The 13,855-nt window shown below is 29.2% G+C and overlaps 1 protein-coding gene across 1 annotated transcript; it reads right to left on the reverse strand.

The window, feature by feature from the left end:
• Positions 1-10,548: 10,548 nt before the first annotated feature.
• Positions 10,549-11,272, reverse strand: LOC107852099. The gene is made up of 2 exons (XM_047398556.1): positions 10,969-11,272; positions 10,549-10,891 (listed from the first exon to the last, which is right to left on the reverse strand). Exons 1-2 carry the CDS (start codon positions 11,059-11,061, stop codon positions 10,640-10,642), a joined length of 345 nt encoding a protein of 114 aa, XP_047254512.1. The 5' UTR covers positions 11,062-11,272; the 3' UTR covers positions 10,549-10,639.
• Between the last annotated feature and the right edge of the window lie 2,583 nt (positions 11,273-13,855).

The raw sequence follows: 13,855 nt of genomic DNA on the forward strand, positions 1-13,855 counted from the left end.
GTGACAAATTGACACATGATTCAATCCTAACATAGATTGAATCAATATTTCCCATTTAGAAGTCAATCTTTTATTTTGACTATAGTCGTGATAGATTGAGACTCGATTTGATCCTAACAGAGATTGAATCAATATTTTCAAGTAGAAGTAAATCATTTATGTTCATTATAATAACAATAAATTGAAATTCAATTTAATCCTAACATAGATTCAATCAACATTTTCCAAATAAAAGTCAATCATTTATGTTGACTATAGTCGATCAAGATAAATAAAGATACAATCCAACCTTAACATTGATTGGTGTGCGCAAGTTAGCCCGGACACCATGATTATAAAAAAATAATAATCAAAAAGTCAAATATTTATGTTGATTATAATCACGATAAATTGAAACTCAATTTAATCGTAATATAGATTGAATCAATATTTTTCAATTAGAAATCAAAAGGTAAAATGGAAATAAAATAATAAATTAACTCTTGATGTTTTGTGATACCTTCTTTAGCTTCTTCAATCGTAATTTTACTTATCACTGTAATTAATTATTATAAGTAATCTAAATATTAAAAAAAAATATTTAATGAAAAAACATAAATTAGACATAAAATGATAAATTAATTTTTGAAGTTTTAATTTAATTTAATGTCTTATATGAGACTCATTTAATGTCTTATATGAGACTTATTATGAGTCATTTATGTATTTGAAAATAAAAAATAACAAAATGATATGTCAACATAAAAAATTCGATTGACTATCAAAATTATATTAGTGTCATATAAATTAGGATGAGACAGGGGAAGATATAAAGCAACATATATTATTTGAAAATGAAATAAAAAGTACTGTAAATAATAATAATTAATTAAAATATTTAAAAAATTGAGGGATTGCCAAAATTTTGTCTATGCTGCATAAAGTGGGACAAAGAGATTATTCATATTTTATTAAAAATTATGTAAAGAATTATTTTAAATCACATAATTAAAAATTTTAGAAATATAAAATATTTGGCTGACTCTCGAATTTTTTTTTATTGTCACTTAAATTGAAATAGAAGAAAAAGTATTATAAATTACAATAATTAAAAACTTTAATTATTTTAATGATTAATTATCTAAATTCTATTTACGTCACATAAATTAAAATAAAAAAATATATATTGGTCTCATGCTAGCACGGGTTGTGCATATGTAGTTTACAAAAGAATGGTTGGAAATAGGCAAAGCATACAATAAATTTATAAAATACGAAGATCGCCGAATTATATGGCTAGTAAACCAAGATCCACGTGGAGGTTCATTCCTTATTAGAAATTATGCTAGTCTTCGTACCGGCATGATGCGTGATTGGTGTTAAAAAATATAATTATAAATAGAATTCCAAATCAATTTTTGTTTAATTCAAATTTAATAATCATATCAGATAACAAGTGATAAGGATTAAAATTTAATTTTTGAAAATAAATAAATAAAATATATGATTTGAATATCATATTTATCATTATATTATAATATAAACATGCTATTTTATTTATTGAATTTATTTGTTAAGGATTCAGAAATAAAATCAAATTCTATGTATTAATAATTAACATAGCAGTAGGGGTGTGCAAAAATTGAATCGATCGATAAACCTAACCGATAAAAATGTTATTGGTTTATTGTTATTGGGTTAACGGGTTTTTAATGATTTTATATAAAAAAAGAATATTGGGTTATTGAATCGGTTCAATTTTTTTCTTATTGAATTATTGGGTAAACCGATAATTAGCTTTTTCCAAATTTAGTTTTTCCTCCATTTTTTATACTTTTTTCCCTTAACTAATTGTAAAACATATGGGTTTTTTTTCCTACTATACTTGATTAAAATACCCTTTTTTTACTTAATCCTATTTGGTTCCTACTTGGTTTCTTTCAACCCACAAACACCCTATATTTTCCTACAATTAAATTCTTTCCAAATTTAATTTTTTTTACCGTCTTTTCACTATTTTTAAAATTTATTATTTAACTATTTTTATTATATTAACTAGACTTACTAAAATATATGGATTCCTAAAATATATGGTAGGAGAATTAATTAATATTTTTCTTTCTACTAGACTTACTAAAATATATGGTAGAAGAATTGATTAATATTTTCCGTTCTACTGTTTAATTAAAAAAATACTCCTAAAATAGGACTCTATTAAGAAAATACTTTTATAAATATTAAGATGTACGTTAAACTAGAGAACAAGCCGTTTTGCCTATTGAAAGAATATCATTGATGCTCATCTAACTTGATTCAATTGTATGTCTAGATTGATGGATGTTTGATTTCCTAACCCTCAACTTCTTTACTATTTTTGTTAGCATAATAGAATTCAACAGGTGTATATATATATATATATATCTTTATTGTTTGTCAAAATTTTCGTCCAGGCAAGAATTAGTTGGATCAAAATCGAAGTTTTGTGATCACTATTATGATTTTTTTATAGTTTACAAGTCGTAGATGAATGTCAGTTGGCTTTGAAGAATTTCTTGTGTAATGGTTAGGTTTAATTGTATTGTTTTGATATCTTTATTATCTTATTATTTTATTTTAATTTACAGATGCTAGATGAATGTGTGTCGGCTTTGAAAAGTTTTTTTAGGTAAAGATTAGGTTTAATTGTATTATCGTAATATCTCTATTACTTTGTTATTTTGTGGTAGTTTACAATTCGTTGATGAATCTCGATCGGATTTGAGAATTTTTTGTGTATAAAATTTAAGTTTAATTGTATTTTTTTTGTATCACTTTTATCATATTATTTTGTTGCAGTTTACAGGTGATAGATAAATGTTAGTCGGCTTTGAGATATTTTTTTTTATGTAAAGGTTAGGTTTAATTGTATTAGTTTGATATCTCTATTATCGTATTATTTTATTATTATTTACAGATGGTAGATAAGTGTCAGACAACTTTCATAAACTTTATGTGTGTAAAATTTGATTTATTTGTATTATTTTGATGTCTTAAGATGGTAAATGAATGTCGATCGAATTTTAAAAATATTTTTGGTAAAAATTAGGATTAATAAATAAAATCTCCATCCTTACATACTCAAAAGATATTAAATTTAATTACTATATTCATCTTTATTATTTAAACAAATATCTTATTTAATGTAATGTTTGAACTCATTAAAGTGAGATACACGTGTAAGGTGCGTACACCTAAATTAGTATAATACTCTTGTTGTAAAAAATAAAAATGATTTAATAGTGTTGCCACAAAATATATATCGTCAACTTAATATGTGTTTGGACACATTATATACTGCTATATATCTTTTTAAAAATCCTGATAAAAGCCAAAAGAAAACAGATAAAACCTAAAGCATTAAAAAATCAATTTAATCGATTTGATTTTATTTCAAAGATCAACTTAATTGAGTTTTTAATTTATTATTTTTTCAAAAAAAAACAATTTAAACTGAATGTTATGAACCAATTGTCCTACATTGAAAAAATAAAGAAATGCTAAGGGGATTATAAGCCAAATGAGTTCTCCCAAAAGACTAATTTAATAGATAGGAGAACCCATTTGACTTATAATCCCCTTAGCATTTATCTACTTTTCCAATGTGGGATAATTGGTTCATAAGAATCGCCTCCGCTTAAGAACCAACGACCTCGTTGGTCAAGGCTGAGCCCAGTTGGTCAAGGCCGGCACCCCTCTTAGTTCTAGGCCACCACTCCTGGCGCACAGGTCACCACTCCGAGTCGTGGCTCCACACATGGATAGATCCTCGTTGGTCACGGCTATGCCCAGTTGATCACGACTGGCACTCCTCTTGAGTCCAGGTCACCACTACAGGCACACAGGCCACCACTACGTGTCACGGACCAACGCGCGGCTCTTCATACGTGGACCGATCCTCGTTGATCACGGTTACTCCCAGTTGGTCACGACTGGCATCTCTCTTGGGTCTAGGCCACCACTCCTAGCTCGCAGGCCACAACTTCGAGTCATGACTCAATGTGTGAGACTCTCAATGAAAACACCAATGTTATAAATTAAACGGGAGAGCCAACCCAAAAAACTAGTATAATAGATAGAAAAATCCATTTAACTTATAATTCCTTAGCATTTCTCTATTTTTCCGAGACAATTGGTTCATAACACTGAACAACAATACAAACCCCACTAAACAACAAATCAGAGTATTTGACTATACCTTCACAAAAGGCATCTTAGTGGTCCTACTCCTCAGTTCACTGAGATGTAATTGGATTTCATGTACTTGGCCCGTTTGATCAAGATTTTTTTAAAAAAAAAATTATTTTATTTTTATAAAAGTTATAACTAAAGATAATTTAAAATTATATTTAAAAAAATAAAACAAGTTTCACTTTTTCACTTTAATTTTTTTATAAAAAAATTAAAAAATTCAATTTATTTTTATGATCAATTCCAACTCTAAATTTTTTTTTTTTGTTTTTATGAGCAACTAGCTTTTTAGTTAGTTGGACAAAAATCAGCTATTATGTGGTTCTCTTTTGAGGACCTCCTCTTCTATGAGCACTGACAGAGCCAAGAAATTTATTAAGGAGTTTGAGAGTGTACACATGAATTAATCAAAAAGGGTTCAATATATACAATATATATATATATATATATAAAATAATTTTAAACGTAAATAAATAAAGTAATGTTTCGTCGATGAACCCCCTGAATATATGCTAGATTCACCACTGTCTATGAGGTAACTCTCCTCTATTAGATTTTTATTTGTTCGTTTTAGATTTTACATATTTCTTAAATCAAAACAATTAATATTGATATTTATTGTAATATTTTATTAAATAATGTTAAATATTAAATTTTATAAAATAATCAATACTAAAAATAAATATAAAATAATAAGTTGTATGTTTTTTTAATAATTTAAAAGTGATAGGGTAAAATCTCTCTTTAAAATTATGAACAAGCAAGCAAAAGGATAACATCTACTGTCCATTTTTGTTGTGTGGCTCTTGTTTCCATGTAACATGTGAATTCACCATAACAATTCTTCTTTTTTTTAACACCACACAAAAGTTGATGTATGACAGTACATGTTTTCGGATATTTCAGGATACAGAAATTATAATTGACTCGAGTATCTCGAAGGACTCAAAATGTCTTGTTTGGCTGGTTTTATTGTAATTAAAGTAAAAAGGGAGGGTGCTAATGATATTTTATATTTTGTTTTCTACCTAAATTATTCTTTTCGTATCAAACCAACCCGGTTTTGTATAAAAACCATTCTCCACACCTATTTTGTCATGCCTCCCACTATCTCTTCCACTTACCTTTTATCTTTCTCATTTATTTCACTTTTTTTTTTTTTTTTTTTTTATAGTAAATTAGGGGTTGAGACCTTTCAATTTGGGAACAATTCATTGGACCCATTTATTAGTGTGACCCAATTTTGAGAACCTTTTGTTTGGACCCAATCCAACTAAGTTCATTGTTAAAATTATCCTCATTTTAGGTCTAATTTGAGGTGCATGTGTAAAGTCTTCTTGGGTCATTTCTTAGGCCTTAAATACAAATTAAGATTGGGGTGAAGTTGATGTTAATCTGGAAAAGTAAAAGAAAAATCTACATAGAAAAAAAGGCAAAATGACCTTTTGGATCCCTGTACTGTGTCGGTTTCTTAAGTTAAACACTTTTACTTACATGTTTGTCATTTGGACCTCTGAACCCATTAAAACCAATATTTTAAACCTTTTTTCGGTGAGTATAACACACTCTCCCCCACGTCAGCTGCCACGCCTGACACGTCTGACACGTCATTTAAAAAATAATATTATATTAAATTTCAAGTCATTTTTAAAACGCTACATAACAAATTAAATATTAAAATTAATTTAATTAAATAAGAAAAATTTATAAATTGTAGAAAAATTTGAATAATCATGTTTTTATTTTTGCTCACAAATTAAACATCAAATCCATTCCAAATAATTAAAATTCTTCTCCAACTAGTTTAAATTTTTAACTATAAATTCATATATACAAACATAATAAATTTTTTATTTTTACATTTGAATATTTTTAACGAATTCACAAAAATTTTAATTTTTTTCAAGAAAAATTCACTAATTTTTTTAAATATTCACCATCACTCACTTTCAATTTAAATTTAAATTTTAATCCCCAAAAAATAAAAATATTTCAAATTTAAATTTTAATTTAAAAAATAAAAAAAATTGAATTGAGAGGAAAAATTAAAATAAAAAAAATAAAAAGTGAACGTGTAAGGGGGGAGGGGGCAGGAAGAGTATTGGGGGTGGGGTGTGGGGGCTAAAAAAGGCTGGCGTGGGACAGTGCTGGGAGGGGTATGAGGGATGGGGGTGGGGTGGGAAGGGGATGGTAAGGTGGGGGGGGGACGGGGCTGAGGTGGGTTGGAGAGGCTGGGGGTGGGGTGGGATGAGGGTGGGTAGGGTGTGAGGGGTGGGGAAGGGATGGACGGGTGTTAGGGTAGGGTGAGGGGGCTGGGGTGGGATAGGGCTGGGTAGGGTGTGGGGGTGGGGAGGAAAACTGACATAGTACAGGGGTCCAGAAGGTCATTTTGCCAAAAAAAATTGTTGAAGTGTAAAGCTACAATTTATGATTATGACACAAATAACACACCATCGTCTTTATTAATTTACTACACTGATGCACAAGTCATTAATTTTGAATAATTTTTTACAATATGGATTACTAGGTTCAAAATAGTAATGTAATATTTTTAGTGATAACTATTGAAATTGTTGCAATCAATGTTGATGTGCGTTGCGTATTGACATTGTTCCACCCACCAAGGTCTGTGGAATCCTTTTATTCATTATTTTCACTTCGTGAATGAAAGCATTGACAGGCATAAACGTATTGTAAAGTTAGTAAACGTTTGTGATTTCACTAAATTTATTACAATGAAAAAATAACAATTTTGCATGCTAAGTGACATCTCTAGTATATACATTATGTCATTTTTTTAGTGAACGCTACCATGGATAGTTAGGACTTTCATATAACATATTTCGTTGCAGTATGAATTAGCACTTATATCAACTAAATAGTTAATCAGCACGCAGTTCCTTCATTTTGAATTTTCTCCTCCCATGTTTAAATATAATTTGAAGCAAATTTTCATATTTCCTAGTTCAATTAAAGAATACTATTAGGTGAGAATGTATTCATTAATGTATTTGTTAAGCCATCCACGCACGATCATGTTTTAACATTTGTAAGTTTTCTTGGACAATAGGATGTTTAGAGTTAAAGATTTGGACATTAACATATTCAATTGAAGCGTCACACAGAAAGTTCATAGTCTTTTATTTCAGTGGTTTTGTCAGAATGATTTTGTGTTGTATGCTTATTATTTGTTAGTTGCAGTTCATTACACAATTATAAAAAAAGTATTTATTTTTGTATTTTGTTTGATGAAGAGTAATTGGCTTCACCAAAATATTTTACCTTGTTCAGTCCAATAGATTGATCTGGACAATTTTTCATTTACCCGAATTGTGACAAGAAGAAATGAATTTGTAAGTAATTTGAATAAGAGTGTTTGTTTTTGTATAAAAAACAACCTAAGCAGCATGATCAACACCCTCAGCAGCCTCACCACCTTCTTCAATCTTGTCGTTGTTAACCTCTCGTATATAGGTGTGAAAACGATGCCTCAACCTCCATAAATCTCGCTTAAGCTGTTCCATACACTGATTAAGGTCCCTCACCTCATCTTTCAGCAGCTCAATCTCTCAAACAGTGTGATAACGTCTTCTTCTTTGAACCACACGACTATTTCCATTATTTGAGGAAGATATATTTTTTTGTGTGTAAAAGATGCGTTTGAAAAGTTGTTGAGGAAACTCTATAAGATAAGATAAAAGATGAACAAAATCATAAAAAAAAGAGGATACGCATGTATATAAATAGGCGAAGGTTTTTGTTGGGGAATTAAATGAGAAATAAATTATTTGTTTCGCCCTTTCAGCAACCTACAAGCTGATCCATATTAGGTCTTGGATTTAGTAACATCACCTAGGTTCTACCAAAAGCCTTGAGCAGTGTTAAAGTCAGTCATAATGGTGTACATGCATGCTGTCATTGACATGGGTTTTGCTCTACTGTTTGTCTTTGTCTTGTCCCATCCAAAATCAATCAAATCTCTCTGCAGGATTTTTCTGACCTTTCTCGTCAATAATCTAGCAGAAAGATTTGGTTGGTAAATCCATATGACTTCTTGTTCAGCATTGAGACATTCAATTGGCAAGAAAAATCACAGAAAGAATATGAAACCCAAAGAAGGAGTGGTGTTATGACAATTATTAATGCAACGGTAGTAAAGGAAAATTAAAACTTAGTAATGGGAACTGAATAGGAACTAAAGAGTACAGTTATGACTTTAATATTATTATTATTATTATTATTAATAATAATAATAATAATAATAATAAAAGACATTCAAACCAATCCATAACCTGAAAACTTCTTCACACAGGGATTACATGCTTAATATTTAACAAGACAGATCGGTCGGTACTGCTGGCTATCTCGATGACCAAAATGTTGTCTAATTCGATACCCGCAGCACGGATGAAAAAATTTCAACCGTCATATACCCTCTGGCCTCTCAGACCGTTGCGGAATACTTTAGCCGTATACGTCTTTCTAGTACCACAATGATGAATGATTAATCGCGCTGGACCGACGGGAAAGTGTATACATACATCTTCTGGTATCGACTAAAAAGGGAAGAAAAAGACGGACGACTTACTAAAATTTGAAAGAGATCAAAAGTTAAATGAAACAAATAAAGAAACATAGAATCTTTAATGAGTAAAAAAATTAGAAATTACCACTTCGTCATATGCCATGTCATTTACGTCCAACCTAATAATGAATTCTGGCCCGCTTTGATTAGGGTTGATACGTAGTGGTTTGAACCTCATTTTCTTTGCCGGTGGGGGAGGGGAATAGTGTTTTGGTTGAGATTCTGTGGCGTTTTGTGGAGATGAGTGGTGAGATTTTTTCAGCTTCCCTCCAAATATAGGCGAAGGAAAAGTTTTAGTTTATCTTTATGAAACGGTTTTTGAATTCCCGAAAAATATTTGGGGAACCGCCTTCAAAACAATAAGTAAATTAAAAAAAAAACTGTGGGAGAGCAATGGTTTCGAACTCGGGACCTATGAAATCTAAAGTTGATGTTTAACCAAGTCGCTGCAATAGCATTCAGTGATAGTTGGCATGCATTATATTTTTATTGATGTGATGCTCTATTTACGTATCATTAAGAAATCCAATTTATTTTATATTAACACACTAATTAAGGGGCTCGTTTTAATAATTTAAATATTTTACAAGTTGATTCCATGTCTGTAACAAAAAATGGCATGAAGTAATATTCAATTGATTATCTAAATTGTGTCGAGAATACTGAATTCAACTGAATGATTTATAATCGATAACTGTAGATGTAATGTAACTTGTCCATACTTTCACTATGAACATGACAGGGCAATAGTGAACAGACTTCATTCATGCAAAGGGAGTGACAATGTTCATCAAATCAATTTTAATTGAATCTACAATAGCGAGATAGTTTGATTGACGTATAGTCATAATATTAACTCAATGTATGGTTTGTGTCCATAATTGTTGATTCAACGTTTCATTGTAATTAAAATCATTTTGGTTTATTCACAGACATAGGAACCGCGAAGATTCTTTTAGGTAGATTCAATTTATTATTGTCACAATTATGAAATTTGTTTCAATCCCAAATAGGCTTATACCGCGAATATTATCCGCCACATTACAAAATGTTGTAGCTAAATATTGGTCAATGTGATTTTAATGTATGTATTACGTATAACTTGTGTTGCCGTAAATTTCTCGTTTATTTATGAATACTTGCAATCTTAAATAACCCTTCATAATATTGTGACCTAAAACATTTAGATTTATGTCATGAAAAAATTCTTTTGGCCATAATGTGGTCAATAATAAAAAGTTTTATTCACACTATAAATCAGTTATTTTTTTGATATTTCGACCCGTTTATGTAATATATTCCTTTATATCAATTTGAATACATTGATTATTGAGAAGGAGCTTAATTATAATTATAATTCCCATAATCATTGGAAAGTGTTTGCCAATTTTCCTTAGTCATTTTAAAATACGTATTTCCATTTCAATTTTCCTCAGCCAATTGAAACCTATTCCCATATTCATAGATGTAAATAAACATTTATAATTTTTAATTAAATTGTATTTGGAAACATAGAATGTAAGTTGAAACGTATCCAAAAGATTCAAACTTAATTTTTTTGCTGTCATTGATAAAGTCTCTACTGCTTTCCTTTGTCAAGTCCCATCCGAAATTCTACCAAAGCTGCCAACAGAGTTTCTTACCTCTCTCCTTCAAAATCTAGAAAAAAGATTTGGTTGGTAAATCTAGATTACTTCTTTATTGTTTTCTGACATTCAATAGGGCAACTAAAGAAAAATAAAAGTTAAGAGTATTAAGGGGAAGTAGGAGTAGAGATATCACTTTCATTCATAAATAAAAGGGGAATTATAAAAGACATTCAAATCATTCCATAACCTGAAAAATACTTCACACAGGGATTACATGTTTAGCATCTAAGAAGACAGATCTGAAATTACTGTAGGTGATCAGAACGACTAAAACATCTCCTTCTCGAATACCCCCGTCACGGATGAAATCTCTCCACCCGTCATATATCTTTCTCTTGTTTCGATACTCGCAGTATACTTTAGCACTATATGACTTTTCATTACCACAATGAGTAATGGTTACTGGCACTGGGCCGATGGGAAAGTAGTTGCTTGCCTCTATTGGTATCCACTGAAAAGGGGGAAAAGTTAAATGAATGTACTAATGAAACATAGAATCCTTAATGAAGAAAAAAAATTAAAAATTACCACTTCATCATGTTTCATCTCTGTTATGTTCAGCGTAATTTTGAATTCTAGCAAGGGAGAAGTAGGGTTGAGACCTACTTGTGTGAACCTCATTTTTGGTGGTGGTGGAGGGGGCGGGGGGGGGGGGGGGGGGGGGGGGGGGAGAAGAATAGAGTTTTGATTGAGAATCAGCGGTGTATGGTGAAAGAGAGTGTCGATTATAATACCCTTAATATAAAGGGATATTTTTAGCTTTTCTCCAAATAACTACACATAAAGTTTTCATGGGAATTGAAAACATTGTGGAACTGCATTGAAAACATTAATTAATCAATTAAAAAATGACATTTTTAAGTAGATACAACTTTTTATTGTCACAATTAAGAAATTAATTTTAATCATAAGTATGCATAGACCGCTAATATTATCCGCCATATTGTGAACTGTTGTTTCTACATATTGCCCAATTTGGTTTTAATGTATTACGTAGAACTTGTGTGACCGCAATGAAATACGCCGATTCTCAATTTGTCTGCATTATATGCAATAACTTTACGAAATTAACTCGCGACAATAGATTGTTGAAGGAATGTGCATTATAACCAATTGCGTCAACTATAAATTGGTCACCATTGTATCAAGTACTATTAACCAATTGACTCGTGGCATGTGTTTGTTAAATGAATGTACGCAGAAATAAATTTAGTCGATTCTCAATGTATCAACATTATATGCAAGAAGTTTGAGTCAATTCCTCATATTGTCACTTAACTTTGAAAAATATCCTACTAAAGTTATATGCAATAAGTTTCAGTCAATTCCTCATATTGTCCTCAAAATGTCATTGAATTTGTGTAAACATCCCACTAAAGTAACTTTTGTTTCTTTTTGGACAATATTGTCACCGAACTATGCACTTCTTTCCATTATAAGGTAAACTAAGAAATTGTTAAAGATATGTTTGGAGAACCATAAGGAAAGTGGAATTAGATGTAATTACATAGTCCAATTCTCAATTAGGAATAGAGAATTAAGTGCAATCACGTGATGTAATTACAAAGTTACATTGATTTATTTTTAATTTTAATTTATTTTTCTTTTAAATTTATTTTTTATTTCTATTATTTTAATTTTTTTTTATTTTTTATTTTCATTTTACATTATTTATCTTTCATCTCTTTTCGTCTCATTTTCAAAACCGTTACTTTTTATGATTCAATATAATTACTCGTATTTTTTCTTCATTCAGCACATTATTGCATTTTTATTCTAGTGTTTGAATTAAAGTAGTATTTCATTATTGAATGAGATTACTTATGTGTTTTTCCTTTCTTTTGAATTATTTACTCGGTGGAATTTTATATAAGAGTATTGTGTTTTTTTCTTGAATTTTCAATTTGTGTTTTGTTTTATGTTTCAATTTATTTGTTTTAATACTATAGACTTGTTATTTTATATTGCATGTCATTTCAAATTGTCGAGTTAATTTTCCAAATTGCCATTGAACTTGTGCAAACATCCTACAAAAGTAACTTTTGTTAATTCTTTTTAGGAAAATATTGTCATTAAACTATGTACATCTTTCCAAAATAAGGTGAAAGTAAAAAATAGTTAAGGACATGTTTGGAAAGCCATTGAAAAATTGAAATTATATGTTATTAGACAATTTGCAGTGACATGCAATATGAAATAGCATGTCTATAATACTAAAACAAATAAACCGAAACATAAATTCAAAATCCAAGATAAAAACATAATACTCTTGTATAAAATTTCGACGGGTAAATATAATTCAGAAGAATGAAAAACACATAAGTCTATAATCTCATTCAATAATAAAATACTACTTTAATTCAAACACTAGAATAAAAATTATAAAAATTCAATAATGCGCTAAATAAAAGATAAAAAATATATGAGAAATTATATTGAATCATAAGAAGTAAAGTTGGAAAATGAGACGAAAAGAGCTGAAAGATAAATAATGCAAATTGAAAAAAAAAGTAAAAATAAAAAAGAAATTAAAATAATAGAAATAAAAAAGAAATTTAAAATAAAAAGATACTAAATATTATATTAAAAAGATATAAAATATAACTTTATAATTACATCACGTAATTGCACCTAATTCTCTATTCCTAATTGAGAATTGGACTATGTAATTACATCTAATTTTACTTTCCTTGTGGTTCTCCAAACATATCCTTAACAATTTCTTAGTTTTACCTTATAATGAAAAGAAGTGCATAGTTCGGTGAAAATATTGTCCTAAAAGAAACAAAAGTTACTTTAGTGGGATGTTTACACAAGTTCAATGACATTTTGAGGAATTAACTCCAATTGCTAAAATAGTCCTTATTCTTTGTAAGAAAATTGAGCAAAATAGTTCCTTAAGTTAAACCATGAATTTAAATAGTCTTTATTCTTTTATTTAAAATATTAATAGCCCTCCAACTATATTTCAAATTTTTACTTCGTTACATACTCCCTCTATCCCTTTTTAGTTGGGCACATTCCATTTTAAACGATGATTAGGAAATTATAAATTGCATAAAATTTTTACTATTTCACCCTTTGGCAATATTAATGATATGGGCATAGAAATAAATATTTAAATTGAAATTGTTCATATTTTAATGTATACTATGAATTGTAGGGGTATTATGGAAAAACTAATTAATTCTATTTTGATGTTGTAAGTGATCAACTGATATGGGTCATTTATTTTTAGTACGACGATCAACTAAAATGAGATGGAGGGCGTAATGAATTTAAAAAGGCATATCATAATATTAAAAAGCAAAAATAAATATTAAAAAAATTGAGAGATATATTTAGTTTATAAAGTCAAGTTGAAGAGGTAATGTAGTTTTATCCCAAATAATGTGACAAGATTGACAAAAATAAT

The sequence above is a fragment of the Capsicum annuum genome, chromosome 10 (assembly GCF_002878395.1).
Source record: "Capsicum annuum cultivar UCD-10X-F1 chromosome 10, UCD10Xv1.1, whole genome shotgun sequence".
Taxonomy (NCBI): domain Eukaryota; kingdom Viridiplantae; phylum Streptophyta; class Magnoliopsida; order Solanales; family Solanaceae; genus Capsicum; species Capsicum annuum.